General features: G+C 41.6%; 1 protein-coding gene and 1 long non-coding RNA gene across 2 annotated transcripts; one reads left to right on the top strand and one right to left on the bottom strand.

The window, feature by feature from the left end:
• Window positions 1–9913: 9913 nt before the first annotated feature.
• Window positions 9914–20011, bottom strand: LOC139565766 (uncharacterized). The gene is made up of 4 exons (XR_011672973.1): window positions 19886–20011; window positions 18752–18862; window positions 17253–17294; window positions 9914–10676 (listed from the first exon to the last, which is right to left on the bottom strand). It is a non-coding gene; the product is annotated as an uncharacterized lncRNA (long non-coding RNA).
• Window positions 18029–25474, top strand: LOC139565765 (leptin-B-like). The gene is made up of 2 exons (XM_071386303.1): window positions 18029–24156; window positions 24572–25474. Exons 1-2 carry the CDS (start codon window positions 23995–23997, stop codon window positions 24869–24871), a joined length of 462 nt encoding a protein of 153 aa, XP_071242404.1. The 5' UTR covers window positions 18029–23994; the 3' UTR covers window positions 24872–25474.
• The last annotated feature ends 806 nt before the right edge of the window (window positions 25475–26280 follow it).

The raw sequence follows: 26280 nt of genomic DNA, 5'->3' as shown, positions 1-26280 counted from the left end.
TAATGTTTAATAATACATATCTAATGGAAGGGTGTGGTATTGTGGTAATGTTTAATAATACATATCTAATGGAAGGGTGTGGTATTGTGTTAATGTTTAATAATACATATCTAATGGAAGGGTGTGGTATTGTGTTAATGTTTAATAATACATATCTAATGGAAGGGTGTGGTATTGTGTTAATGTTTAATAATACATATCTAATGGAAGGGTGTGGTATTGTGTTAACGTTTAATAATACATATCTAATGGAAGGGTGTGGCATTGTGTTAACGTTTAATAATACATATCTAATGGAAGGGTGTGGTATTGTGTTAACGTTTAATAATACATATCTAATGGAAGGGTGTGGTATTGTGTTAACGTTTAATAATACATATCTAATGGAAGGGTGTGGCATTGTGGTATTGTGTTAATGTTTAATAATACATATCTAATGGAAGGGTGTGGTATTGTGTTAATGTTTAATAATACATATCTAATGGAAGGGTGTGGTATTGTGTTAATGTTTAATAATACATATCTAATGGAAGGGTGTGGTATTGTGTTAATGTTTAATAATACATATCTAATGGATGGGTGTGGTATTGTGTTAATGTTTAATAATACATATCTAATGGAAGGGTGTGGTATTGTGTTAACGTTTAATAATACATATCTAATGGAAGGGTGTGGTATTGTGTTAATGTTTAATAATACATATCTAATGGAAGGGTGTGGTATTGTGTTAACGTATAATAATACATATCTAATGGAAGGGTGTGGTATTGTGTTAATGTTTAATAATACATATCTAATGGAAGGGTGTGGTATTGTGTTAATGTTTAATAATACATATCTAATGGAAGGGTGTGGTATTGTGTTAATGTTTAATAATACATATCTAATGGACGGGTGTGGTATTGTGTTAACGTTTAATAATCCATATCTAATGGAAGGGTGTGGTATTGTGTTAACGTTTAATAATACATATCTAATGGAAGGGTGTGGTATTGTGTTAACGTTTAATAATACATATCTAATGGAAGGGTTTGGTATTGTGTTAATGTTTAATAATACATATCTAATGGACGGGTGTGGTATTGTGTTAACGTTTAATAATCCATATCTAATGGAAGGGTGTGGTATTGTGTTAATGTTTAATAATACATATCTAATGGAAGGGTGTGGTATTGTGTTAACGTTTAATAATACATATCTAATGGAAGGGTGTGGTATTCTGTTAATGTTTAATAATACATATCTAATGGAAGGGTGTGGTATTGTGTTAATGTTTAATAATACATATCTAATGGAAGGGTGTGGTATTGTGTTAATGTTTAATAATACATATCTAATGGAAGGGTGTGGTATTGTGTTAATGTTTAATAATACATATCTAATGGAAGGGTGTGGTATTGTGTTAATGTTTAATAATACATATCTAATGGAAGGGTGTGGTATTGTGTTAACGTTTAATAATACATATCTAATGGAAGGTTGTGGTATTGTGTTAACGTTTAATAATACATATCTAATGGAAGGGTGTGGTATTGTGTTAACGTTTAATAATACATATCTAATGGAAGGGTGTGGTATTGTGTTAATGTTTAATAATACATATCTAATGGAAGGGTGTGGTATTGTGTTAACGTTTAATAATACATATCTAATGGAAGGGTGTGGTATTGTGTTAATGTTTAATCATACATATCTAATGGAAGGGTGTGGTATTGTGTTAACGTTTAATAATACATATCTAATGGAAGGGTGTGGTATTGTGTTAATGTATAATAATACATATCTAATGGAAGGGTGTGGTATTGTGTCCATGTTTAATAATACATATCTAATGGAAGGGTGTGGTATTGTGTTCATGTTTAATAATACATATCTAATGGAAGGGTGTGGTATTGTGTTAATGTTTAATAATACATATCTAATGGAAGGGTGTGGTATTGTGTTAATGTTTAATAATACATATCTAATGGAAGGGTGTGGTATTGTGTTAATGTTTAATAATACATATCTAATGGAAGGGTGTGGTATTGTGTTAATGTTTAATAATACATATCTAATGGACGGGTGTGGTATTGTGTTAATGTTTAATCATACATATCTAATGGAAGGGTGTGGTATTGTGTTAACGTTTAATAATACATATCTAATGGAAGGGTGTGGTATTGTGTTAACGTATAATAATACATATCTAATGGAAGGGTGTGGTATTGTGTTAATGTTTAATAATACATATCTAATGGAAGGGTGTGGTATTGTGTTAATGTTTAATAATACATATCTAATGGACGGGTGTGGTATTGTGTTAACGTTTAATAATACATATCTAATGGAAGGGTGTGGTATTGTGTTAATGTTTAATAATACATATCTAATGGTTGGGTGTGGTATTGTGTTAATGTATAATAATACATATCTAATGGAAGGGTGTGGTATTGTGTTAACGTTTAATAATACATATCTAATGGAAGGGTGTGGTATTGTGTCCATGTTTAATAATACATATCTAATGGAAGGGTGTGGTATTGTGTTCATGTTTAATAATACATATCTAATGGAAGGGTGTGGTATTGTGTTAACGTTTAATAATACATATCTAATGGAAGGGTGTGGTATTGTGTTAACGTTTAATAATCCATATCTAATGGAAGGGTGTGGTATTGTGTTAACGTATAATAATACATATCTAATGGAAGGGTGTGGTATTGTGTTAACGTTTAATAATCCATATCTAATGGAAGGGTGTGGTATTGTGTTAACGTATAATAATACATATCTAATGGAAGGGTGTGGTATTGTGTTAATGTTTAATCATACATATCTAATGGAAGGGTGTGGTATTGTGTTAACGTTTAATAATACATATCTAATGGAAGGGTGTGGTATTGTGTTCATGTTTAATAATACATATCTAATGGAAGGGTGTGGTATTGTGTTCATGTTTAATAATACATATCTAATGGAAGGGTGTGGTATTGTGTTCATGTTTAATAATACATATCTAATGGAAGGGTGTGGTATTGTGTCCATGTTTAATAATACATATCTAATGGAAGGGTGTGGTATTGTGTTCATGTTTAATAATACATATCTAATGGAAGGGTGTGGTATTGTGTTCATGTTTAATAATACATATCTAATGGAAGGGTGTGGTATTGTGTTAACGTTTAATAATACATATCTAATGGAAGGGTGTGGTATTGTGTTAATGTTTAATCATACATATCTAATGGAAGGGTGTGGTATTGTGTTAACGTTTAATAATACATATCTAATGGAAGGGTGTGGTATTGTGTTAACGTTTAATAATACATATCTAATGGAAGGGTGTGGTATTGGGTTAATGTTTAATAATACATATCTAATGGAAGGGTGTGGTATTGTGTTAATGTTTAATAATACATATCTAATGGAAGGGTGTGGTATTGTGTTAACGTTTAATAATACATATCTAATGGAAGGGTGTGGTATTGTGTTAACGTATAATAATACATATCTAATGGAAGGGTGTGGTATTGTGTTAACGTATAATAATACATATCTAATGGAAGGGTGTGGTATTGTGTTAACGTTTAATAATACATATCTAATGGAAGGGTGTGGTATTGTGTTAACGTTTAATAATACATATCTAATGGAAGGGTGTGGTATTGTGTTAATGTTTAATAATACATATCTAATGGAAGGGTGTGGTATTGTGTTAACGTTTAATAATACATATCTAATGGAAGGGTGTGGTATTGGGTTAATGTTTAATAATACATATCTAATGGAAGGGTGTGGTATTGTGTTAATGTTTAATAATACATATCTAATGGAAGGGTGTGGTATTGTGTTAACGTTTAATAATACATATCTAATGGAAGGGTGTGGTATTGTGTTAATGTTTAATAATACATATCTAATGGAAGGGTGTGGTATTGTGTTAACGTTTAATAATACATATCTAATGGAAGGGTGTGGTATTGTGTTAATATTTAATAATACATATCTAATGGAAGGGTGTGGTATTGTGTTCATGTTTAATAATACATATATAATGGAAGGGTGTGGTATTGTGTTAACGTTTAATAATACATATCTAATGGAAGGGTGTGGTATTGTGTTCATGTTTAATAATACATATCTAATGGAAGGGTGTGGTATTGTGTCCATGTTTAATAATACATATCTAATGGAAGGGTGTGGTATTGTGTTAACGTTTAATAATACATATCTAATGGAAGGGTGTGGTATTGTGTTAACGTTTAATAATCCATATCTAATGGAAGGGTGTGGTATTGTGTTAACGTTTAATAATACATATCTAATGGAAGGGTGTGGTATTGTGTTAATGTTTAATAATACATATCTAATGGAAGGGTGTGGTATTGTGTTAATGTTTAATAATACATATCTAATGGAAGGGTGTGGTATTGTGTTAACGTTTAATAATACATATCTAATGGAAGGGTGTGGTATTGTGTTAACGTTTAATAATACATATCTAATGGAAGGGTGTGGTATTGTGTTAATGTTTAATAATACATATCTAATGGACGGGTGTGGTATTGTGTTAATGTTTAATAATACATATCTAATGGAAGGGTGTGGTATTGTGTTAACGTTTAATAATACATATCTAATGGAAGGGTGTGGTATTGTGTTAATGTTTAATAATACATATCTAATGGAAGGGTGTGGTATTGTGTTAACGTTTAATAATACATATCTAATGGAAGGGTGTGGTATTGGGTTAACGTTTAATAATACATATCTAATGGAAGGGTGTGGTATTGGGTCAACGTATAATAATACATATCTAATGGAAGGGTGTGGTATTGTGTTAATGTTTAATAATACATATCTAATGGAAGGGTGTGGTATTGTGTTAATGTTTAATAATACATATCTAATGGAAGGGTGTGGTATTGTGTTAATGTTTAATAATACATATCTAATGGAAGGGTGTGGTATTGTGTTAACGTTTAATCATACATATCTAACTGACTGGTGTGGCATTGTGTCAACATTGAATAAAAAGTAAGTGTAAAGGAAGATGATAGGAAACAGCTTGGGAGGTGTATCAGCCTGATCCCACATCTGTTTGTGCTGTCATGTCAACTCCTTGTTTGGTATGACAAGGGAAGTATCTCAATTGCATACTCTTCGCGTCCTCTCCCCTCACCTCCTTCTCAAAACCCATTGGATGAGAAAGCCAGAGGTCCCGCCCCTCTGAACTTCTCCTCCAATAGATTTTGAGAAAGAGGCTAGGAGAGAGGACACAAGGAGTATGCAATTGAGATTCTCCCAAGGAGTGTTATGATGGCACACAGAGACTGGTACACAGGCTAGTTTCAGCTGTAACACGGTTAACAACTCCAATACAGCATAAACAACCAGAGAGTAATCGTATTGTAGAGGTTGAGTTCAAGCATCTTTATTGCAGCTGCGCTGCCCAGATTAACAGATAACACCCGGAGAAGTGTTTAATATCTCAAGAAATATGTTACTTTAATATAGAATGTTATTGTATGTGAAGCCCAGCTGCAATAAAGACGACCTGGAGGGCAATGCATATCTGCAGTGATTGAATTCCGTCCCTACTCTCCTCGCAGCCTGATTGGACAGTAAGTAATGTGATACCTCTTTACTTCCTGCTCTTACAGGAAGTCATTAAGTGGATCTTACTTATTACATTCTACACAGAGAGGTTTGAATGTGGAGCATTGTAAAGTAGAGTCTTTATTATCCATGGGGGGCAATTCATTAAGCAAAACATGATGGACACATTACATTAAATATACACAAAAACAATATACACAGCTATACACTGAGTGGACAAAACATTAGGAACATCTGCTCTTTCCATGGCATAGACTGACCAGGTGAATCCAGGTGCAAGCTATAATCCCTTATTGATGTCACTTGTTAAATCCACATCAATCAGTGTAGATGAAGGGGAGGAGACAGGTTAAAGAAGGACGTTTAAGCCATGAGACAATTGAGACATGAGTTGTGTATGTGTGCCATTGAGAGGGTGAATGGGCAAGAGAAAATATTTAAGTGCCTTAGAATGGGGTATGATAGTAGGTGCCAGGCGCACTGGTTTTTGTCAAGAACTGCAATGCTGCTGGGTTTTTCACACTCAACAGTTTCTCATGTGTATCAAGAATGGTCCACCACCCAAAGGACATCCAGCCAACTTGACAACTATGGGAATTATTGGAGTCAACATGGGCCAGCATCCCTGTGGAATGCTTTCAACACCTTGTAGAGTCCATAACCATATGAATTGAGGCTGTTCAACTCATTATTAGGAAGGTGTTCTTAATGTTTTGTCCACCCAGTAAGTCGACCTCTAAACCAGGCATGTGTAATGTGTATGGGTGTATGGTAATATGGTCGACACATCTTCCATCCACCGTTCATTGGCTGTTGTAATTGAATGACAGGGATGTTCTCAAATCAGAGGCTTTGAGTGTGAATGTATCCATTCCGGCAAAGTGTAAACTTAGAGTAGGGATGTGAAGCAAGCGGGTGTAATCTTCTGTGCAATTCTAAATCAACCCCTACCCCCCTACCGCCTACACACCTAAATAGATCTGAAAGGATTGGACATGTTGGCGAAGGTTCCACCTAGCCAACCAGACGGCAAGGACGATGTTATCATGCTTATACTAGTGGAGGCTGGTGGGAGGAGCTATAGGAGGACTGTCTCATTGTAATGGCTGCAATGGAATAAACGGAACGGAGTCAAACATGTGGTTTCCATACGTTTAACGTGTTTCAGTCCATTCTATTGAGTGCATTCCAGCCATTACAATGAGCCCATCCTCCTATAGCTCATCCCACCAGCCTCCACTGGCGTATACGCTATAGCTATGAGTTCCTTTCAGATATTTAGTACATTTGGTATTTGGTATTTATTAGGATCCCCATTAGTCGCTGAAAAAGCATCAGCTACTCTTCCTGGGGTCCACATGAAACATGACATAATACATAGTACAGAACATTAATAGTCCAGGACTGAAATACATACATTTAAAACATCCCACCTAACCTACATATCAGTATATACACACATCATATGATAAAAAAAAGAATATCTGGAATAGAATGTGTGCCGTCTGAGGGTTACGCAAGCTTGGTATTCATCCAAATCCATGGGCATACACAATCTGGTTCTTGTATGTCCATGCCTGCAGCTTTCCTTGTCTTATGCCTCCTGTGCACTCACTGGGACAGCCAGTTGAGTGCTGCTTCCCTCTCTCCAACTGCGTGTGCCTGGGGTGTGTGAGTGACGTGTGTGTGTGTGTGTGTGTGTGTGTGTGTGTGTGTGTGTGTGTGTGTGTGTGTGTGTGTGTGTGTGTGTGTGTGTGTGTGTGTGTGTGTGTGTGTGTGTGTGTGTGTGTGTGTGTGTGTGTCTGCCCATCTCTATCACTCTTTCTATCGTTTCACTAATGTAAATGTGAAATGTAGATGGATGTCAGACAGTAATTGTTGGGGTTTTGGCTGATGAAAAAGCAAGAAAGCTGAGAAAGCTGACGCCTTTGATTCCTACTGTAGATGTAAGTTTCACTTGATCTTCATTCATGATAGTAGGGAACATGTTTATTTGGAGCAAGGTACACATTCAATCAAACCTGCCCTGCGGAAAGTAGGACATGGCCCCTGTGCTGCCATATCCTGTATTTTCACTAACAATAAAGTTGTGGTGAATGTAGTCGATTTTTCATTCACCCCCCAAATGGTCTAAATAATCAAATAATGTATTGTGTTTAATACTGAGGTGATTACTTTCTCCAGAAAGCTATTAGATTGAATTCCAGCGCGAATCACCCTACAGATGACCATTCAGCAAGTATTACATTCCGTCTTTCTGGAGTCGGTGTATCAGAATGAACATAGTCCAGTTGATCTTCATAGACAACCCATCAAATCCCAGACAACTCCACTCGTCTTGCCCTGTGGCTGAGCAAAACTAACCGTACTACAAGTCTAATGACCTGAATGTGTTCTTCAGAGAGCTCTGCTGCATCCTTTAATTGAGCCAACGCATCTCTGACCTTCATATGGGGTCCGGCAGTCCCTGTGAATTAGGGACGCCCCAACGCCGCCCACCATTTATGTGTCACACCGTAGCCCTGGGAAATGGAGCCGTGCCTTCTCCATGTCATCAGGCGGGGACGCGGGGTGGTGGATGCACTTTGCCCTCCTCGTCCACCGTCCATGTTGTAAGGGATCTTATGAAGTTGGTAAGTCAATGTGAATGTTGGGCTGAGCTATTTGAATGTAAACAGGTCTCATGGATCCAGCGACAGATGCTGAATATCTGTGGCTCAGTGTTGTATTGAAGTAGAGACTCAATAAAAGTGTTTAAGAAATGAATAGTCTGTTGGAACTGTTGGATATCTTCCAAAATGTAAAATGGTTGCCATTAACGACTGTGTATTTGTTTGAAGGATATGCCAACTTCACTCTCTATGTACTTCCATTGACTGCATTAAACTTCTTGCCAAAAGTAGAGGCAGATGGAAATCTGTGTAGGTAAACCTGTATTTTTCCACCATAGTATTCTGTAAGCACTACATTTCTGAATTACAGCGCTAACGTAGATCGTCCTCAATTTTGTTGTTATCGTCAATGTACAGCTGTTGATATAGTATCTCCTTCCTATTCACAACACATTAAAAACATGTAGATTAAGACAACCTGTTCATAAATCAGGGACAGAGCAGAGAGGTTGGCAAATAAAGGTGCCACGTGACTTGGTACATGTAAGCAAACGAACTGGAGAGAAGTCAGACTGCAGTATAAATGCAACATCATATTTACAATATGGTGCAGGCTATACATTGATATGCAGGTACTGTACCTGGGTAGCAGGGTTGGGGGTCAATTCCATTTCACTTCAATTTCGGTAGAATCAATTCAGGAAGTGTCCCGTTGTCTTCTTTCAGTCGTCTGCACTGATGTGAAAGAGTGGTAGTGGTGAATGCTATTCTTTGTTTTCAGATTAGTGCAAATGAAATAGAGTTGACAAAGAGAGGACGCCAGTTAAGACTATTGAGATGCAGCCCCTACATTTTGTATTCATAGATGATTCTCCATAGCCTACTTTCTCACATTGCAACTGTGGGTGACTAGAGCCCCCCAGAGGTCATTTTCAGAACTGCACCTGTCTGCTGCGTTGGGCCAGCAGTAGCACAACAATCTGGAGTATAGAAACCAAAATCAAGGCTTTGTTCTTAATCCATTTGAAAGCAATGGGATGCAAAATTTCAAAAAGCTTCCCCAGGTTCCAAAAAGCATCAGATCAGATCCATCCGTTCACACTTACAAAATGATTCCTCCCAGTCCCGAGGAGAAGTTGTGCCCGTTGAAAGGAGAGAGAGCATGAACCACATCAATTCTATCCAGTTAGGCGCCATTGAATTTGTCACTCAGTGCCAAGACATTAGATGCATTGACCCCCGTGCCCACAGTGCTGAAGCAGAGAGGCTATAATGTTTCACATCACAAGGTGAGTTTACTGTAAAATGCACATTGAGTCTTGAATATCCTCTAATTATACCAGTATTTGAAGATCAGAAATGGAAAAGTTGGTGCCATGCGCTGGCGTACCACACACCCCACGGGCTCTGGGAGCATATGAACATGGCATAAACCATGGCAACAAAACATTTGAATGAAAGGAAATTAGTTGTAAAACTTCAAGATTTTCTTACAGCCATAAGGCAAAATGTGAAGAATAGCAGAAAATGTACTTTAAAATGTGTGAAACTGTGGTACGCCACTGGTGCCCTTCCACCCATTTCAACCAGGTTTGGATTAAAAAGAGCCAACTTATGCAAACACTGATGAGAATGAGCTAGTTGTTGTTGTCCCTCATGCTTTATGTGGAAATCTACTGCCTTCCATGTATCAATCAATCAATCAATCAAGTTTATTTTATATAGCCCTTCGTACATCAGCTAATATCTCGAAGTGCTGTACAGAAACCCAGCCTAAAACCCCAAACAGCAAGCAATGCAGGTGTAGAAGCACGGTGGCTAGGAAAAACTCCCTAGAAAGGCCAAAACCTAGGAAGAAACCTAGAGAGGAACCAGGCTATGAGGGGTGGCCAGTCCTCTTCTGGCTGTGCCGGGTGGAGATTATAACAGAACATGGCCAAGATGTTCAAAATGTTCATAAGTGACAAGCATGGTCAAATAATAATCAGGAATAAATGTCAGTTGGCTTTTCATAGCCGATCATTAAAAGTTGAAAACAGCAGGTCTGGGACAGGTAGGGGTTCCATAACCGCAGGCAGAACAGTTGAAACTGGAATAGCAGCAAGGCCAGGTGGACTGGGGACAGCAAGGAGTCATCATGCCCGGTAGTCCTGACGTATGGTCCTAGGGCTCAGGTCCTCCGAGAGAGAGAAAGAAAGAGAGAAGGAGAGAATTAGAGAGAGCCAAGATTTTCAAAATGTTCATAAATGACAAGGATGGTCAAATAATAATCAGGAATAAATGTCAGTTGGCTTTTCATAGCCGATCATTAAGAGTTGAAAGCAGCAGGTCTGGGACAGGTAAGGGTTCCATAACCGCAGGCAGAACAGTTGAAACTGGAACAGCAGCAAGGCCAGGTGGACTGGGGACAGCAAGGAGTCATCATGCCCGGTAGTCCTGACGTATGGTCCTAGGGCTCAGGTTCTCCGAGAGAGAGAAAGAAAGAGAGAAGGAGAGAATTAGAGAGAGCATACTTAAATTCACACAGGACACTGGATAAGACAGGAGAAGTACTCCAGATATAACCAACTGACCCTAGCCCCCCGACACATAAACTACTGCAGCATAAATACTGGAGGCTGAGACAGGAGGGGTCAGGAGACACTGTGGCCCCATCCGATGATACCCCCGGACAGGGCCAAACAGGAAGGATATAACCCCACCCACTTTGCCAAAGCACAGCCCCCGCACCACTAGAGGGATATCTTCAACCACCAACTTACAATCCTGAGACAAGGCCGAGTATAGCCCACAAAGATCTCCACCACAGCACAAACCAAGGGGGGGCGCCAACCCAGACAGGAAGATCACGTCAGTAACTCAACCCACTCAAGTGACGCACCCTCCTAGGGACGGCATGAAAGAGCACCAGTAAGCCAGTGACTCAGCCCCTGTAATAGGGTTAGAGGCAGAGAATCCCAGTGGAGAGAGGGGAACAGGCCAGGCAGAGACAGCAAGGGCGGTTCGTTGCTCCAGAGCCTTTCCGTTCACCTTCACACTCCTGGGCCAGACTACACTCAATCATATGACCTACTGAAGAGATAAGTCTTCAGTAAAGACTTAAAGGTTGAGACCGAGTCTGCGTCTCTCACATGGGTAGGCAGACCGTTCCATAAAAATGGAGATCTATAGGAGAAAGCCCTGCCTCCAGCTGTTTGCTTAGAAATTCTAGGGACAATTAGGAGGCCTGCGTCTTGTGACCGTAGCGTACGTGTAGGTATGTACGGCAGGACCAACTCGGAAAGATAGGTAGGAGCAAGCCCATGTAACGCTTTATAGGTTAACAGTAAAACCTTGAAATAAGCCCTTGCCTTAACAGGAAGCCAGTGTAGGGAAGCTAGCACTGGAGTAATATGATCAAATTTCTTGGTTCTAGTCAGGATTCTAGCAGCCGTATTTAGCACTAACTGAAGTTTATTTAGTGCTTTCTCCGGGTAGCCGGAAAGTAGAGCATTGCAGTAGTCTAACCTAGAAGTAACAAATGCATGGATTAATTTTTCTGCATCATTTTTGGACAGAAAATTTCTGATTTTTGCAATGTTACGTAGATGGAAAAAAGCTGTCCTTGAAACAGTCTTGATATGTTCGTCAAAAGAGAGATCAGGGTCAAGAGTAACGCTGAGGTCCTTCACAGTTTTATTTGAGACGACTTTACAACCATCAAGATTAATTGTCAGATTTAACAGAAGATCTCTTTGTTTCTTGGGACCTAGAACAAGCATCTCTGTTTTGTCCGAGTTTAAAAGTAGAACGTTTTCAGCCATCCACTTCCTTATGTCTGAAACACAGGCTTCTAGCGAGGGCAATTTTGGGGCTTCACCATGTTTAATTGAAATGTACAGCTGTGTGTCATCCGCATAGCAGTGAAAGTTAACATTATGTTTTCGAATAACATCCCCAAGAGGTAAAATATATAGTGAAAACAATAGTGGTCCTAAAACGGAACCTTGAGGAACACCGAAATGTACAGTTGATTTGTCAGAGGACAAACCATTCACAGAGACAAACTGATATCTTTCCGACAGATAAGATCTAAACAGGCCAGAACTTGTCCGTGTAGACCAATTTGGGTTTCCAGTCTCTCCAAAAGAATGTGGTGATCGATGGTGTCAAAGGCAGCACTAAGGTCTAGGAGCACGAGGACAGATGCAGAGCCTCGGTCTGACGCCATTAAAAGGTAATTTACCACCTTCACAAGTGCAGTCTCAGTGCTATGATGGGGTCTAAAACCAGACTGAAGCATTTCGTATACATTGTTTGTCTTCAGGAAGGCAGTGAGTTGCTGCGCAACAGCTTTTTCAATTTTTTTTGAGAGGAATGGAAGATTCGATATAGGCCGATAGTTTTTTATATTTTCTGGGTCAAGGTTTGGCTTTTTCAAGAGAGGCTTTATTACTGCCACTTTTAGTGAGTTTGGTACACATCCGGTGGATAGAGAGCCATTTATTATGTTCAACATAGAAGGGCCAAGCACATGAAGCAGCGCTTTCAGTAGTTTAGTTGGAATAGGATCCAGTATGCAGCTTGAAGGTTTAGAGGCCATGATTATTTTCATCATTGTGTCAAGAGATATAGTACTAAAACACTTAAGTGTCTCTCCCGATCCCAGGCCCTGGCAGAGCTGTGCAGATCCAGGACAGCTAAGCCCTGGAGGAATACGCAGATTTAAAGAGGAGTCCGTAATTTGCTTTCTAATGGTCATGATCTTTTCCTCAAAGAAGTTCATGAATTTATTACTGCTGAAGTGAAAGCCATCCTCTCTTGGGGAATGCTGCTTTTTAGTTAGCTTTGCAACAGTATCAAAAAGAAATTTTGGATTGTCCTTATTTTCCTCAATTAAGTTGGAAAAGTAGGATGATCGAGCAGCAGTGAGGGCTCTTCGATACTGCACGGTACTGTCTTTCCAAGCTAGTCGGAAGACTTCCAGTTTGGTGTGGCGCAATTTCCGTTCCAATTTTCTGGAAGCTTGCTTCAGAGCTCGGGTATTTTCTGTATACCAGGGAGCTAGTTTCTTATGACAAATGTTTTTCGTTTTTAGGGGTGCAACTGCATCTAGGGTATTGCGCAAGGTTAAATTGAGTTCCTCAGTTAGGTGGTTAACTGATTTTTGTCCTCTGACGTCCTTGGGTAGGCAGAAGGAGTCTGGAAGGGCATCGAGGAATTTTTGTGTTGTCTGAGAATTTATAGCACGACTTTTGATGCTCCTTGGTTGGGGTTTGAGCAGATTATTTGTTGCGATTGCAAACGTAATAAAATGGTGGTCCGATAGTCCAGGATTATGAGGAAAAACATTAAGATCTACAACATTTATTCCATGGGACAAAACTAGGTCCAGAGTATGACTGTGGCAGTGAGTATGTCCAGAGACATGTTGGACAAAACCCACTGAGTCGATGATGGCTCCGAAAGCCTTTTGGAGTGGGTCTGTGGAATTCTCCATATGAATATTAAAATCACCAAAAATTAGAATATGATCTGCTATGACTACAAGGTCCGATAGGAATTCAGGGAACTCAGAGAGGAACGCTGTATATGGCCCAGGAGGCCTGTAAACAGTAGCTATAAAAAGTGATTGAGTAGGCTGCATAGATTTCATGACTAGAAGCTCAAAAGACGAAAACGTCATTTTTTTTTTTTGTAAATTGAAATTTGCTATCGTAAATGTTAGCAACACCTCCGCCTTTGCGGGATGCACGGGGGATATGGTCACTAGTGTAACCAGGAGGTGAGGCCTCATTTAACACAGTAAATTCATCAGGCTTAAGCCATGTTTCAGTCAGGCCAATCACATCAAGATTATGATCAGTGATTAGTTCATTGACTATAACTGCCTTTGAAGTGAGGGATCTAACATTAAGTAACCCTATTTTGAGATGTGAGGTATCACGATCTCTTTCAATAATGGCAGGAATGGAGGAGGTCTTTATCCTAATGAGATTGCTAAGGCGAACACCGCCATGTTTAGTTTTGCCCAACCTAGGTCGAGGCACAGACACAGTCTCAATGGGGATGGCTGAGCTGACTACACTGACTATGCTAGTGGCAGACTCCACTAAGCTGGCAGGTTGGCTAACAGCCTGCTGCCTGGCCTGCACCCTATTTCATTGTGGAGCTAGAGGAGTTAAAGCCCTATCTATGTTGGTAGATAAGATGAGAGCACCCCTCCAGCTAGGATGGAGTCCGTCACTCCTCAGCAGGTCAGGCTTGGTCCTGTTTGTGGGTGAGTCCCAGAAAGAGGGCCAATTATCTACAAATTCTATCTTTTGGGAGGGGCAGAAAACAGTTTTCAACCAGCGATTGAGTTGTGAGACCCTGCTGTAGAGCTCGTCACTCCCCCTAACTGGGAGGGGGCCAGAGACAATTACTCGATGCCGACACATCTTTCTAGCTGATTTACACGCTGAAGCTATGTTGCGCTTGGTGACCTCTGACTGTTTCATCCTAACATCGTTGGTGCCGACGTGGATAACAATATCTCTATACTCTCTACACTCACCAGTTTTAGCTTTAGCCAGCACCATCTTCAGATTAGCCTTAACGTCGGTAGCCCTGCCCCCTGGTAAACAGTGTATGATCGCTGGGTGATTCGTTTTAAGTCTAATACTGCGGGTAATGGAGTCGCCAATGACTAGGGTTTTCAATTTGTCAGAGCTAATGGTGGGAGCCTTCGGCGTCTCAGACCCCGTAACGGGAGGAGTAGCGACAAGAGAAGACTCGGCGTCAGACTCCGACTCGCTACTTAACGGGGAAAACCGGTTGAAAGTTTCTGTATGCATTCTGTTCATTCTGTATGAATTGCATATGCACATTCATATGATACATATGGAGATTGCATATGCACATTCATATGATACATGACAAATGGTGAATGTTATGCAACATTATTAGAGTGCAGATTCTTAGAAGTACAGATGTGAATTATTAGTAGGGGAAAATGGGTGAAGGTATTTAGCTACCCCACAGGGAAAGATGGGTGAAGGTATGTAACTACCCCACAGGGAAAGATGGGTGAAGGTATGTAACTACCCCACAGGGAAAGATGGGTGAAGGTATGTAACTACCCCACAGGGAAAGATGGGTGAAGGTATTTAGCTACCCCACAGGGAAAGATGGGTGAAGGTATTTAGCTACCCCACAGAGAAAGATGGGTGAAGGTATGTAGCTACCCCACAGAGAAAGATGGGTGAAGGTATTTAGCTACCCCACAGAGAAAGATGGGTGAAGGTATTTAGCTACCCCAAAGAGAAAGAGGGGGGAAGGTATGTAGCTACCCCACAGAGAAAGAGGGGGGGAAGGTATGTAGCTACCCCACAGAGAAAGAGGGGGGAAGGTATGTAGCTACCCCACAGAAAAAGAGTTGTGAAGGTATGTAGCTACCCCACAGAAAAAGAGGGGGGAAGGTATGTAGCTACCCCACAGAGAAAGAGGGTGGAAGGTATGTAGCTACCCCACAGAAAAAGAGTTGTGAAGGTATGTATCTATCCCACAGAGAAAGAGGGGGGAAGGTATGTAGCTACCCCACAGAGAAAGAGGGGGGAGAAGGTATGTAGCTACCCCACAGAGAAAGAGGGGGGAAGGTATGTAGCTACCCCACAGAGAAAGAGGGGGGGGGGGTATGTAGCTACCCCACAGAGAAAGATGGGTGAAGGTATGTAACTACCCCACAGGGAAAGATGGGTGAAGGTATTTAGCTACCCCACAGGGAAAGATGGGTGAAGGTATTTAGCTACCCCACAGAGAAAGATGGGTGAAGGTATGTAGCTACCCCACAGAGAAAGATGGGTGAAGGTATTTAGCTACCCCACAGAGAAAGATGGGTGAAGGTATTTAGCTACCCCACAGAGAAAGAGGAGTGAAGGTATTTAGCTACCCCACAGAGAAAGATGGGTGAAGGTATTTACCTACCCCACAGAGAAAGATGGGTGAAGGTATTTAGCTACCCCACAGGGAAAGATGGGTGAAGGTATTTAGCTACCCCACAGAGAAAGATGGGTGAAGGTATTTAGCTACCCCACAGGGAAAGATGGGTGAAGATATTTAGCTACCCCACAGGGAAAGATGGGTGAAGGTATTTAGCTACCCCACAGAGAAAGAGGGGGGAAGGTATGTAACTACCCCAAATAGAAAGAGGGGTGAAGGTATGTTACTACCCCACATAGAAAGAGGGGGGAAAGTATGTAACTACCCGACGGAAAAAGAGTTGTGAAGGTATGTAGCTACCCCAAAGAGAAAGAGGGGGGAAGGTATGTAGCTACCCCACAGAGAAAGAGGGGGGAAGGTATGTAGCTACCCCACAGAAAAAGAGGGGGGAAGGTATGTAGCTACCCCACAGAGAAAGAGGGTGGAAGGTATGTAGCTACCCCACAGAAAAAGAGTTGTGAAGGTATGTATCTATCCCACAGAGAAAGAGGGGGGAAGGTATGTAGCTACCCCACAGAAAAAGAGTTGTGAAGGTATGTAGCTACCCCACAGAGAAAGAGGGGGGAAGGTATGTAGCTACCCCACAGAGAAATAGGGGGGAAGGTATGTAGCTACCCCACAGAGAAAGAGGGGGGGGGGAGGTATGTAGCTACCCCACAGAGAAAGAGGGGTGAAGGTACAGTATCTATCCCACAGAAAAAGAGGGGTGAAGGTACAGTATCTATCCCACAGAGAAAGAGGGGTGAAGGTACAGTATCTATCCCACATTGAAAGAGGGGTGAAGGTATGTATCTACCCCACAGAGAAAGAGGGGGGAAGGTATGTAGCTACCCCACAGAGAAAGAGGGGGGAAGGTATGTAGCTACCCCGCAGAGAAAGAGGGGGGAAGGTATGTAGCTACCCCACAGAGAAAAAGGGGTGAAGGTACAGTATCTATCCCACAGAGAAAGAGGGGTGAAGGTACAGTATCTATCCCACAGAAAAAGAGGGGTGAAGGTACAGTATCTATCCCACAGAGAAAGAGGGGTGAAGGTACAGTATCTATCCCACATTGAAAGAGGGGTGAAGGTATGTAGCTACCTCATGTGGAAAATGATTCCTCACTTCTCCTTCTTCTCTCCTCTTGTAAGTCCAGTGAAGTGGGGAAAAAGAGGGGGAAAGTGAGAAGGGTTTACACTTTTTAATGGACTGTACTGTATGTCATATCAGCTTGACTTTACTGGAAATGGCTTGAGCACATATTACCATAAATTATGTAACATCAAGTATCAGGCCAAGTTTGTGAATGGACAAAAAGCCCCCCTTTCTCCACCCCCCCCCCCTTTCTCTTATACTCCACTCCATCTTCTCTTGTTTAACTTTATCCATCCCCCTCCCTCCCTGCAACTCCTTTATCCATCCTTCTCTCCTTCCCTCCATCTCCTTTATCCATCCCTCTCTCCCTCCCTCCAACTCCTTTATCCAACCCTCTCTCCCTCCCCCCAACTCCTTCATCCATCCCTCCCTCCAACTCCTTTATCCACCCCTCTCTTTTTCCCTCCAACTCCTTTATCCATCCCTCTCTTCTTCCCTCCAACTCCTTTATCCATCCCTCTCCCTCCCTCCTTGCAACTACTTTATCCATCCCTCTCTCTCCCTCTCCCTCCCTCCTTGCAACTCCTTTATCTATCCCTCTCTCCCCCTCCCTCTCTCCCCCCTCCCTCCCTCCCTCTCTCCCTCCAACTGCTTTATCCATCCCTCTCTCCTTCCCTCCAACTCCTTTGTCCCTCCCTCCCTCCCTCCAACTCCTTTATCCATTCCTCTCTTCTTCCCTCCAAGTCCTTTATCCATCCCTCTCTCCCCCTCCCTCCCTCCCCCCTCGCTCCCTCCCTCCAACTCCTTTATCCATCACTCTCTCCTTCCCTCCAACTCCTTTGTCCCTCCCTCCAACTCCTTTATCCATCCCTCTCTCCTTCCCTCCAATCCCTTTATCCATCCCCCTCTCCTTCCCTCCAACTCCTTTATCCATCCCTCTCTCCTTCCCTCCAACTCCTTTGTCCCTCCCTCCCTCCAACTCCTTTATCCATCCCTCTTTCCTGCCCTCCAACTCCCATATCCATCCCTCTCCCTCCCTCCAGCTCCTTTATCCATCCCTCTCTCTCTCTCTCCCTCCAACTCCTTTATCCATCCCTCTCTCCCTCCCTCCAACTCCTTCATCCATCCCTCTCTCCCTCCAACTCCCTGTATCTATCCCTCCCTCCCTCCCTCCAACTCCTTTGTCCTTCCCTCTCTCCTTCCTTCCAACTCCTTTATCCTTCCCTCTCTCCTTCCATCCAACTCCTTTATCCATCCATCCCCCTCTCCCTCCCTCCAACTCCTTTATCCATCCCTCTCTCCTTCCCTCCCACTCCTTTATCCATCCCTCTCTCCTTCCATCCAACTCCTTTATCCATCCATCCCCCTCTCCCTCCAACTCCTGTATCCATCCCTCTGAACTTCCCTCCAACTCCTTTATCCATCCCTCTTTCCGTCCCTCCAACTCCTTTCTCCCATCCTTACACCATCCTCCCCATATTTCCCTTTCTTTAATCAAACTGCACCTTTGATGCAACTGCGCCTTCCCACTGGACAACATGTATTATGTCCCAGTCACGTCTGCTGCATCAGCCATTTCTCACACATAACTGGGTCCCGCTGTGGCGTGAATGCGTCTGCAAACAGTGGATTGTTAGACGGCGCGCCAGCCCGAATTACTGTAACACACAACCAGCTTCCAACACTGGCATATTACTCATCCAGTTCCCCTCTTCCCCGAAACAGACACACACACACACACACACACAGATCGTTTTTTTTAGGGCAGCTGCCATCAATTAAAGCAACGGAAGTCACATGCTGCTGCGTATTCACTGAGAATCAAGCACCAATTAGTGATGCACACACTGTCCCCTCCACATACACACATACACATCCACATACACACACAGCACGTACGGTGCAGGTCACATGGAGTTTTACTCATAGGGAAGCAGTTGCGCAATTGTGCCCCAGAGACATGCTCCGGGGACGAAGAGCTTGGATGTTGTGGTGACAGAGCATGTGTTTAATCTGTGACACCAGGTGAGCATATGGAGGCGGAGGAAACTTTAGAGTACTTGGTACGGAGCATCCATTGGCCCAGTGGGCCATCAAGCAGAGGAAGTGTTATCCTGATGAGGATGCTCTGAGAACATATAAACCTGGCTTCCCTAGTCTAACTCCATGTCAGCCTTGATAATGGTGGAATTCCAGATTCGCTTTTTGCAGCTGCGCTGCACAGGTTATCACGAGAAACAGAGAAGCACTTAGCATCCACATGAACAATCTTCTGAGATGTCCAGCAGAAAAGAAGATGACATGGAACCACCAGCCTCTTTGTCCGCTGTGGACAATCCTCTTCTAATTTACAGTACACCAATGGAAACCACTGGCTTCAAGCTAACCAATTCAATTCAAGTGAGAAACAGACAGCAGAAGACACAGAGACCCACGTGGAGTGTGAGTTGTGCATTAAAACATGACATTGCAGCACAGACACTCAAGATTGCTGGTCTGCAAAGTCATAACAAGCCAAAATGTCTCCAGCATGTCAAATAGCCATGAAAACTCACAACACACACAAACACAACGTTTAAACAGACTTTCACTAATCCAGCTTCTGGGTCTGTTTGCTGGTGAGCTGTCGTTGAACTCACCTTTTAGACACAGGAAGTTCCAGATCCACGTTTTAATAACAGATTTTAATAACAGGTTTAAATAACAGGTTTTAATAACTGGTTGGCACTCCGTTTAAATGGTCCCTCGTCGGTATGGCTGGCCCATTGACGTGTGCTGTCATGTGCTTTGTTGTCATTGGCTGATGGGGTTGAGAATGCCTGGAAGTACCTAGAAAATAGAAATACCTCAAGTCTCAGCAATCCTGAGCAGAGACCCAGAGGCTGCATCAATCAGTCAGTTACTCAAACACACACATGGACACGGACACACACTCACACACACACACACAGAAACCAAATAAAACAGCCAAAGACATGTACACGTGCACTCACAGAGACACCCAGGCATTGACAAGTGCAAACACAGACACACTTGCATGAACCCAAACAAAAACACACACACACTGCAAGTGCACGCAAACACACATTATGCATAAACACACACCTGTATGTGTGTCATGCGGTGGGTGTAGCTGGTGCATGGAAGTCAGGCGCAGGAGAGCAGAGATGAGTGAACAAAGAAGCACTTTACTGAGGCAATAGTAAGAACAGAACGCAACCGCATCACAAAAACAAATGCCCAAAGAACAAGTGAGGCAGCACAAAGTACAACAACCAAGTACAAAGTACAAAGTACCGGCTGCCACAAATCACGGGTACAAATAAAACCCGGCGCAACCCAGCCGAAAGCGTGCCAACCTAGACAATAAACAATACCCCACACAGACATGGAGGGAACAGAGGGCTAAATACACATAGTAATCATGAGGAGATGTAAACCAGGTGTGTGGAAAACAAGACAAAACATATGGAAAAATGAAAGGTGGAGCGGCGATGGCTAGAAGAACGGTGACGTCGACCGCCGAACGCCGCTCGAACAAGGAGAGGGACCAACTTCAGCGGAAGTCGTGACAACGTGTTACAGCCAGGATCTGAACCCGGGTCGCCCATGGGAGATACCAATGTCTTAACCAATAGACCAAGAGGAAATGTCCTTTTGTGCCGAGGGCTGAAGTGTTTTGACAGGTATACACACAGATGAAGTACAGCACAACCTAGAGAGCTGCACCAACAGCTGAGACTAACTAATGAACATATGAAGCTTTGATCTGAAATGATTTTTCACCCTGAAGCAAATTAACATTTCTTTAAATCAGGGGTGTTAAACTCAGTCCATGGAGGGCCTGGTGTCGGCTGGTTTCTGTTATTTCCTTTCAATGAAGACCTAGACAAGCAGGTGAGGGGAGTTCCTTACTAAACAATGACCTTCATTCATCAGTCAAGTACAATGGAGGAGTTAAAACCCGCCGGCGCTCAGCCCTCCGTGGAATGAGTTTGACAAGTGCCTAACGGGTAAAGGATAGCGGGGCACTTCTGCCGGATCGAAGGCCTCGTGGAATGAGTTTGACGTGTTAGGTTATGGCGGGGCACTTCTGCCGGATTGAAGGCCTCGTGGAATGAGTTTGACGTGTTAGGTTATGGCGGGGCACTTCTGCCGGATCGAAGGCCTCGTGGAATGAGTTTGACAAGTGCTTTAAATGGTTCAGTCTTACTTAATTATCATAAACAAACATGCAAGAATGTTTTTTTGTTTTAGTTTTGTTAGCAACATTACAGCACACAATAAAGAGGCAATGCTAAGGTATTACTGTGGTAACTAGTTGTGATAACTTGCTGTTTCTCATAATTACCCAGGTAATAGATAAGTAACTACATCACAAAAACACCAAAAATGAGGAATGACATTTCACATTAATGAAATGAAATCATGGCTGGAAAATGCAGTTGACCCTATATCAGTAGTATTATCATTAGGTTATTCATCAAATTACATTTTATTGATCACATATACCTATTTAGCAGATTTGCGGGTGTAGTGCTTGTGTTCCTAGCTCCAACAGTGCAGTAGTATCTAAAAATTATTCACAACAATACACACCTACCTAAAAGTAAAAGAATGGAATTAAGAAATATATAAATATTAGATTGAGCAATGTCGGAGTGGCATTGACTAAAATACAGTAGAAATGAACACAGTATATACATATGAGATGAGGAAAGCAGTATGTAAACATGATTTAAACTAGTGTTCCATTACTAAAGTGGCCAGTGATTCCAAGTCTGTGTATATAGGGCAGCAGCCTCTAAGGAGCAGGGTTCGCCTTCTGGATGATAGTGGGTGAACAGGCCGTGGCTCGGGTGGTTGATGTCCTTGATGATCTTTTTGGCCTTCCTGTGACATCGGGTGCTGTAGGTGTCCTGGAGGGCAGGTAGTTTGCCCCTGGTGATGGGTTGGGCAGACCGCATCACCCTCAAGAGTGTCCTGTGGTTGCGGGTGGTGCAGTTGCATCCATTGTCTGATAGAAGGTGTGAGAGGATATGCTATACAGTAGCAAACGAACTCATCATTTTAAAGCTTAAGGCTAATGGGTTTCAAAGCTGCAGTCAGCATTATTTGTATTTTCTTAAGAGAAGTATCTAGCTAACTAGCTACAAATAGTAATGCAATCAGCCAACTATGGCAGTTTCTTTCAATTCTATGAAAATAATACTGGCAAAATTACATTTTACTAGACTGTCACAATAAACACTGAATCAGCTTCTTGAATTGCAGAATCAGCTTCAGGTTCCCAAGATGCCCATGTGAAAGGTGAAAGGTTAACATTCACTAGTTCTGCTGATTCACTTTGCACATTGCTGTAAGAAACAGTGCTGCATTGAGATTCCAGTGTCTTGAGTAAAGGTAAATGCATCCTTCGGTTGATTATAGTCTTTGGGACTATAGTGCTCTTTCATTTTTCATCTTCTAAATTGTGCACCATGTGTCACAGTTTAATCCACAATCCAATTCCATTCACTGCTAAAGTACACAATTACCTATGGCAATAAATGTATTTTTATTGAAATTTGAATTATGGAAATCGATCAAATACAATCAAAGTCACACCATTGTAATGCATTTTCACATAAAAGAATGAGTCATCATCTATTTGATTAGTAAAGTAATCTATAACTAGATAATTGGCATCTATTATTGATTACTTCATCACATGGTCTCTTTCAATCCTTACAAACAATGAGACGTTGTTATAGGTAAAAACCTCAACTTAAAAACATGAACTGGCTGTCTGGACATGAGCTTAAACTTACACTGTGCAGTGTGTTGGTCCTTCAGGGAGCATAAATACATGTAGGTGGATGTCCTGACCTGCACCATGACGGACTGGTTGTGTCTGGGCCCATAGGCTGGGTCCGGATGGAGAAAGAAGGTGGGGGTTAGGGGGGGTAGGAGGAGAGGAGGAGAGGAGCTGCCCAGGACCTGGGGGTGACACAGTGATGATGATTCACGCAGGCTGTGAGTCAACCGGACAGGGCTCCAGCAGCTATAAAGCCAGGGAACCATGCAAGGAGGCATGGATGTTTCTGGTTAGCACACATCCACCACAGCCTCACAACCACCAGGTAAGACTTGACTCCAGCACTGACTGGGGGTGACGGGATAGAGCTCTAAGGGACAGATGTGGATGGGGAGAGAGGACATGAGATTCTGAAGATGAGTATGTTCATTTGAGTGGCATGACAGCTCAAAGTTAAGTTTTTGAAGAAACAGACTAATTATGCATGCATTCAACTTTAGACATATTCAGTCATTTTATTTTTCATGATTTTACAGATTATTTATGATTTTTACATGAAAGCAAATGTAATAATTTCAACATTTTAAACCACATTTTCTATGCAGCATCTTGGTTGTGGTGAAAAAACTTAATTGACTTTAACCATGTTTTGAAGCTATATACTGTTTGTTTACATTGACGTTATTTACGAACACTGGAGTAAAACAAGCTTATATTTTGGGTTCTGATGAGGTACAACAGTTGAACTAATGCATTTCTAAGTTATATTCTTCAATGGGTACATATCATTAATTTGTTTTTATTTTTAAATGTATGTAGCAACTACAGATTGCCCCTTTAAATTGTATGACAGGGTCGATTTTGAAAAAAGCTTCTGCTAAATGGTATATCTTATTTTGTTACTATATATTAAATAGCGTGGTATTTGTATTGTTCTCCAGATAAAACAAGATGCATGTCTCTGTGGTCCTTCTCTGCCTGGGCCTGGTGGTGTCTGTGTCTGTGTGTCACCCTCAACGCGGTCGGCCCCTCAACGGGGACATCCAGATGAGGAACAACATCAAGTTGCTGGCCATGATCACTGTGGTCCACATAAAGAATTATCTGACCGAGGTACCACACACACCTCTTACTCAGCTACTCTGTATGCGTGATACGACGTAAAAGTATTCTGTAGTCAACGGACATGAGTAGGATAAATTTGTTCAATGGAAATGTGGTTGGGTGTACTACAGACCTTCGCTTAATAGCAATGTGTGGGTACATGTGTATGTGCATGTATGAGTCAAACATGAATGTGGTTAAAGAAAACATGAGGGTATATTTTACTGACTGACTCGCTCAGGATAGTATCATGCAAAGTCTACTGATTAAAATTATTAAGATAATCCCTGTGAACTAAAGATTCCTTAGAAAGAAATACAATGCATTACATAACCAATGTCCATAAAACTATTTTATATTTAATAAATGCAAAGAAAAGAAAAACAAATATACAAATCCCTCTACTCTCGCTCCATTCCCTCAGTTCGACATTCCCCCGGAGATGGAGTTCAACCCCATGAACCCCCCCATCGAGGGCCTGGCCTCCATCTGGGTCCACCTGGGGGGCCTGGAGGAGAGTCTGCAAGACAACAGGTGTGGTCAGGTGTATGAGGACTTGTCCAGCATGCGGGGGTGGGTGCACTCCTTGTCCCAGGCCCTGGGCTGCCCTGATCTGGCCAAGCCTGGCGAAGAGGCCCTGAAGACGGTCTATCAGAGCCTGGTGGAGGGGCAGAGGTACATGGAGAAGATCAGTCTCAACCTGTACAAGCTCAATATCTGCTGAGACCCCACACATGTGCACAGAAGCAGTCAGGCAGCCGGATAACCAGGCACACACAGATGCATAGTTTCTACACACCACACACAGTGTTATTCTAAATTATGTTTTTACATAATTTTTTTCTTTAAATGTATTTTGTCTCATCATTATTATGAATATATTGTTATTCTGTTCATAACTATTAATGATTCTTTTTTATAATAATATTTAATGCTTTAAAAGTCATATTTAAAGTTTATTGTTGTAGCACTGATAGCTCTTCATGCTCTTTTTGACAGAGGTGCAATACATTTATCTAATGAGTTGTTTGAATATATTGAAAGAATTGAAGCTTTTGTGGCACTGAAGAATGAACTGTTGTAAAAAGGTTTTATATTTGAAACGGAGGGCGCAGGCCAGGGCTCTCCAACCCTGTGAAAACCGACCGGAAGGGTAGCTTTCCAGGAACAGGGTTAGAGAGCCCTGGCCTAGGCCAATGTATTTTGCCAATGTATTTTAGGGATGCTATTTTTTTAATGAAATAATTCAGCTTCTGTAGCATTGTTACCTAGAGCTTTCAAGGATGTGTTGTTTTGTAATTTTGCAATAAATGATTTTGAAACGAGAGCAAAAGTATCCTATCCCTTAAAAACACACAAAAAAATCTTGAAAATGTAGGCATATTAATTGTTAATTCTATAGCCTCAATTATCGGCAGCAATGATAGCCACTTTTATTTAAAAGGTCAATTAAAAAGTGGAACTAAAACTCAGCACTATCTTCTATAAATGTTGTGTTGGTATTTCCGCAAGCCACTACAAGAGTAGCCCAGACTACAAATGAAAAGATAACATAATGGATCCATTTTGTAGGTAAAGTGAACTGTTCCCAAATTGGTCACTTTTCCCATTGTCATGTTTAAATAGGCCTAGATATCAAAGTGAAAACCGTACTTGAAAGTAAATGAATAACAGTGGGTGGACCCGAGACAAACTGTTAGGCAACCTTTCCTATTTCCAGGCTAATCATTTTTCAACAGAAATTAATCATATGCTACAGGCCTATTTTAAGCTGAGGTTTGAGCTGTTTCAACAGAGCTGCAACCACCACATTTTATATAGCCTGGGAACTTCAAAAAGTAACCTGGTCTCAGAGTATTTCGTATTATTCTGTACGTAAATGCGAACCACTCCAATGAGTATCATATGTAGATTACAAGTTGCTAATTAGCTAAAATGCTAAAGTTGTCCGCAGTAAGATTCAAACACGCAACCTTTGGGTTGCTAGCCGTTCGCGTTATACATAACATATCATACTATTTTGAGTGTGCCAGATTTACTTTTTTTAAAGCGCAACATGAAACAATGTGAAAGATTTTACTGAGTTACTGTCATATAAGGAAATCAGTCAATTGAAATACATTCATTAGGCAC

Source organism: Salvelinus alpinus, chromosome 37, assembly GCF_045679555.1.
Source record: "Salvelinus alpinus chromosome 37, SLU_Salpinus.1, whole genome shotgun sequence".
NCBI classification, from domain to species: domain Eukaryota; kingdom Metazoa; phylum Chordata; class Actinopteri; order Salmoniformes; family Salmonidae; genus Salvelinus; species Salvelinus alpinus.
Note: the sequence above shows the minus strand (reverse complement) of the source record. Positions and strands in the feature narration are given on the sequence as shown.

Coding starts and splice junctions, on each gene's coding strand:
- LOC139565765 (XM_071386303.1), top strand. CDS start 23,995: ATGCATGTCTCTGTGGTCCTTCTCTGCCTGGGCCTGGTGGTGTCTGTG. Junction 24,157..24,571: donor TAAAGAATTATCTGACCGAG/GTACCACACACA, acceptor CCATTCCCTCAG/TTCGACATTCCCCCGGAGAT.